Source organism: Glandiceps talaboti, chromosome 3 (assembly GCF_964340395.1).
Source record: "Glandiceps talaboti chromosome 3, keGlaTala1.1, whole genome shotgun sequence".
In the NCBI taxonomy this organism is placed as follows: Eukaryota; Metazoa; Hemichordata; class Enteropneusta; family Spengelidae; genus Glandiceps; species Glandiceps talaboti.
In genome coordinates, this window is record NC_135551.1 from 30,236,578 (window position 1) to 30,241,689 (window position 5,112).

At 37.9% G+C, this 5,112-nt stretch overlaps 1 protein-coding gene across 1 annotated transcript; it reads right to left on the minus strand.

Annotated features, from left to right (window-relative positions):
* Positions 1–3,051: 3,051 nt before the first annotated feature.
* On the minus strand, positions 3,052–4,200 carry LOC144433367 (somatostatin receptor type 2-like). The gene has a single exon (XM_078121672.1). It carries the CDS (start codon positions 4,198–4,200, stop codon positions 3,052–3,054), a length of 1,149 nt encoding a protein of 382 aa, XP_077977798.1.
* Positions 4,201–5,112: the final 912 nt, after the last annotated feature.

A 5,112-nucleotide genomic window follows, 5' to 3' on the forward strand; every position in this document is an offset into this window, starting at 1 on the left:
CCAGAAGTCGACACACACTGGCGAAACCGTGTTTATTAAAAAAAACATCGTTCGAGACATTTTATATCGATGTTCATAAACATTAAAGTCAACAAACAAACAAACAAACAAACAAACAAACAAACAAACAAACGAACGAACGAACGAACGAACGAACGAACGAATGAATGAATGAATGAATGAACGAAAATATGTACAAATCAAAATACTAACAAGTTAACTGTAAACATAAAAGAATGTATGGACGGAATAATTCATATTCTGTTGCGTCTTGTAGACATCATTAGCTACTTACTAATAGGTATATAGGTAAAGTACACATTGCTTATGAATTTCTCTAGGGGGCAACTCGTTGAAACTACGAATGAAACCGTACTATCTCGTGCATCGAGACAGAATTCATTGATTTCAAAATGCCCGTAGAGATTCACCTCAAGGCAAGCAAAAGCTTGGATTAGACCTCTCAGCCGACGAAATACCATGCGATCAAATTACCTTAGCTCTACTATAAAACAAAACTTTATTTGCTCATGCGAAAACGTGTGTGCTCGACTTGTCTGATTATAATATACGTGCTTCTTACAAATGCCCACTATTACTGTATACGTATTATATATAGCACCATCGTACCAGTGGTTAACTGAAGGATTGTACATGCAGTGTCATAAACGACCACTACGAAAGGGAATGGATAGATAGATAGATAGATAGATAGATAGATAGATAGATAGATAGATAGATAGATAGATAGATAGATAGATAGATAGATAGATAGATAGATAGATAGATAGATAGGTAGATAGGTAGGTAGGTAGGTAGGTAGGTAGGTAAGTAAGTAAGTAAGTAGAAATGTACGACCATAATTGTATGTCAGTGTGTGTGCGTCTGTCTGTGTATGTATATGTATGTATGTACGTGCGTACGACGACTGAAAAGAAACGGCGATATGTTATAGCAATCAACATTATATATAGTATGTAGGTAGATACTGTTAGATGACAGACACTCGTAAACTGACAAAATACATGTCCTCGTTTTATTGACCCCTCTGTATCATTTTACGTGGTCTACATTAGTTTGGCACACGTCCGAATCGGTACTTTTCTTTTTCGGTTTGAATTGACACGTTGTGTGTGTTTCCTATGTAAGGTCAAACCCAGGAAGATTTCATTATTGATTCATAATATGGAAATCATTCAAATATTCCTGTCAGTAATTACGCCGGAAGTCTTTTATATCCCCCATTTGAAAGAAATCTGCGCCTTAAGACATGAACATATATTAGATGATTATCGAGTGAGGAATGTCCGTTTGTCAAATCTAAACACACAAAACTCGTGGAGATAAAAGTGTATATTCAATAACGAAGTGCGATTATATATTTCAACCATAGACATGCTTGAAAGTAGGAAAGGATATAAACTGGTGAAAGTGTCTATTCCAGTTGAACTGTAATGCATATTGACATTGAACGATAACAGCTAGCCTAGAAGCGACGCCATCACTGTAGTATTCTGTAATGCTCGCAAATCATAGCAACTGTACGTGTAGTGGAAAGTACATTGGAGCTCTTTAAAATGTATACCTTTCAGAGGATTCGTGTTGCCACGGGAAAAACTGAATGAGTCACTGTTTTACCGTTGGTTCTTTCGTTACATAGATTGCTTGTTTCTATGCAAATAAGGCGATAAGTGATAGGTACATCCCTATCAATAGTTTCAATGTTACAGTACCAATCATCAACCCTGTGGCGTATAAATGTACATACATGACGTACGCGTGCCGTGACAGAATGTACTTACATTTGAACAATCGTGCGTCTTTCATGAACATTAACACATCAAAATCACCTCACGTCGACGGTGTGGTATATTTGTTAAGACTGTTGATTCATTGAACATCGTGTTTGACGTAAAGGCAAGAAGAGATTGAAGCATTGATCAGGTAACGAGACGAGTGATAAAGATAGATCCATTGTCTAAACCCCAGCCATGACGTCACTACACAGCTTACAAACCCAAACCAATTCTTACGAATTCTTTCCAAGACCAGTATTTCATAAACCCTGGTGACATTTGTTAATTACTTTCATAACAGGAAGTATAATGTCACTCGTGTACAGAAGTCTACGCCAGTCAGATACTTGCCAATTTCATCTGGGTTTGAAATGAAAAAGGACACCATATCGATTTCATTATACCTAAATTGAATCAATATATATTTTTGAATTCGTAGCTTAAATAATTGGCATAGAAATATTTTAACGATTCCTTCTTGTGTACGTGCTTATTAAATGACATATTCCTACATTTCCCAATAAAAACGACATATTGCGAGTAATACGTTGCATCACAGGAACCGATTTCTTTGTTAAAATGATGGTGAAATAGCATTTAAACGTAGGAGGCAAAACTACGCTGAACAGTAGGTAAACTGCACTGTATTCGGTTAGAGTTGACAGTGAACAAACATTGAAAGGCAAAGCGTATGCTGGTACATTGTACAGGGATAATGCCAGTGTCTTTAATATGCAGCTAAATATTCTCATTTATATTAACAGCCAAACTGATTAAATAGTGTTTCACTAAAAGCCACAATTTACATCAAATATTTCTGGAAAGAGTTTTTAAACTAGAATCAGGCTACTAAACCTACGATGTAGTAAAAAGAAACATTGGCTTAGGAGAGGTTTGTTTAAAAAAGACTTTTACATCAATGAATTGGTTATCGAATAAAGATATATTTAAAACATTTGTTACAATGATGATACTTTTGGAATATTTCAGAGTTTTTCTTCTATCAACCATGTAATGACAAGTGAGGTACGGGTACGTCAGTACAAAACTGTCCAAACAACACAAGTGTACTGCCAAAAATCAATAAATGTTACAATAAGCTTTAAAAGGTAATCAAGCACAACTCAATCGTTTGTGGAAAGATAAATCTCCTACAAGCGTCATTTACTGTGGCTAGTGAAGTATTAAAACAGTGCTTAGCTTTGATATCAAGTTTAGATTTCTAGAGTTAAACATTAATCAAATCACCTTTGACCTACATGGAATTGTCTGTTTCATCCATATCGTTATGGCAACCAATAAGTCCCATCTGATTGGATGACGTTGTCATGGTGGGCATCTCACAGACATCTTCGAAGCAGGCACTTGAACGACGATAGTAGCTACCCATACTCAAAGTATATTCAGGTCTTCGTTTCCCGCAAGAACACATCCTGGCTAACTTTTGTCGGAAATTTGCACCAGCACATGTGTATATGATAGGGTTCAAACAACTGTTAGCATAACTCAAACACATAGAACAATAGTAAGTTATAACAAAATGTAAAGAATACCATTTCTCTATGGGGTTAAAGGTCATGATAAATTGAACCACCCAAAATGGTAACCAACACACCGTGAACAGTGCTACTGCAAGCATTACTATCACACCTGCTCGGCCCAGAGTTGAACGTCGTTTACGGTCGCGAGAACGGTACTTTGAGCGGGAACCTTTTCTCAGATAGAGCAGTATACGGAAATAGCAAAGAGAAATTATTAAAAGTGGAAGGCCGAAGCTAATAATGAATGCATAGATGATGAAGGCAATATTCCATTTATGGCTGAAGTTGATATCGCATTTGATATGGCCGGTGGTATTGTCAAAGGTAGCATCGGCGTATATCCAAAGTGGCTGCGAAGCTGCTATCGACAAAATCCATATGAAGATACATATAAGCCGAGCAGAATTCACAGTACGATATGTCATAGATTCGATGGCATTTACTATCGCTAAATAGCGATCAATACACATTGCAGTCAGGGTGAAAATTCCGGCGAACATGTTGATACCGTCTATGCCCATCACCAACTTACACATAGCTCGTCCTAGAAACCACGTCTTGCCGGTGTATTGGTAGGCAAGAAACGGTATCCCTAGCATAAACAGAAGATCGGCGGAGGCTAGGTTCATGATGTAAACATTTGGTACAGTTTTCATGTCAGAGTATCGCACCAACACACAGACAACGATTCCGTTACCGAGGAGACCACTGATGCAAATGATACTGATGACGGAGGGGATGAAGACCGTTCGCCACCAACTGATGGACGCGAAGGATTCATGATTTGATGCCGATTCGTTTCCAAAATCGTCCATCGAAGCATTGAATATATCACTGTTTTGGATAGTATAATTGAAATACATGTTTCTAAATACCTGTGAGGGTTGATCACCGAGATATGTAATCGAAAACTGATCCTCGTTTGAAGCATAGAACCCTTCTTATTAGAATCATCACCCAGTGCCTGGTCTTGCATACCATACCATACAATATCATAGCAATGCACTTGTGAAATGTACACAAAAGCGTTCCGCTCACAGTCGTAGCAGTTTTCTTCCTTTGAAAATGCCAACATTACCGCTAGGGTAGAGATTTTCACGGAGCGATCGATTAGGCCTGCGTGAGTGTTCTCATTACGATCCCTGTGAGATGTGATGCACTCATCGTATGCACCACCACCTGTTCTTTTTATGACTCTATAATTTGATCACCGGGGGTGCCAAGCTCATCAATATCCTCTCAGTGGAGCTGTAATAAGACACGACAGTAACAGCAGTGGTGCAACCACAACCCAACATTCGCATAATATACGTTTGGATAATATTTTATAACCCTATGGAAATCTTACAAACTTGCTTCTGACAAGAAATTAATACGATTATACTGTTAACACCTACACTGTGTTAGAGCCATGGAATATCAGTAGCCGATGATTTGAGAACAAAATTGTGCAATTTAACAATTTGTAACACACTGGAAAGAACTCTCTCCGGCAACTGAGATGTCTACGTTGCCTGGGGACAAATTGGAAAACCTTGCTCCGAGGATCGTGAAAATGACGTCACTGGAAAACGGACTACAGCTCTCAGCTACTTAGTAAGAGTAAAGAGCTTTCATTAACTAAGGCAAATCAAATGGAATAAGAATTCACCGTCTGCTACCTTGACTTGCCTCAACTTTTCATTCTCAAATTTCACTTCATTACTCTATCTTTCGAAGAATAGTGCACGTTTTGCGTACCCGGTAAATGCAAAGATATTCTTAATTGTCGTCTT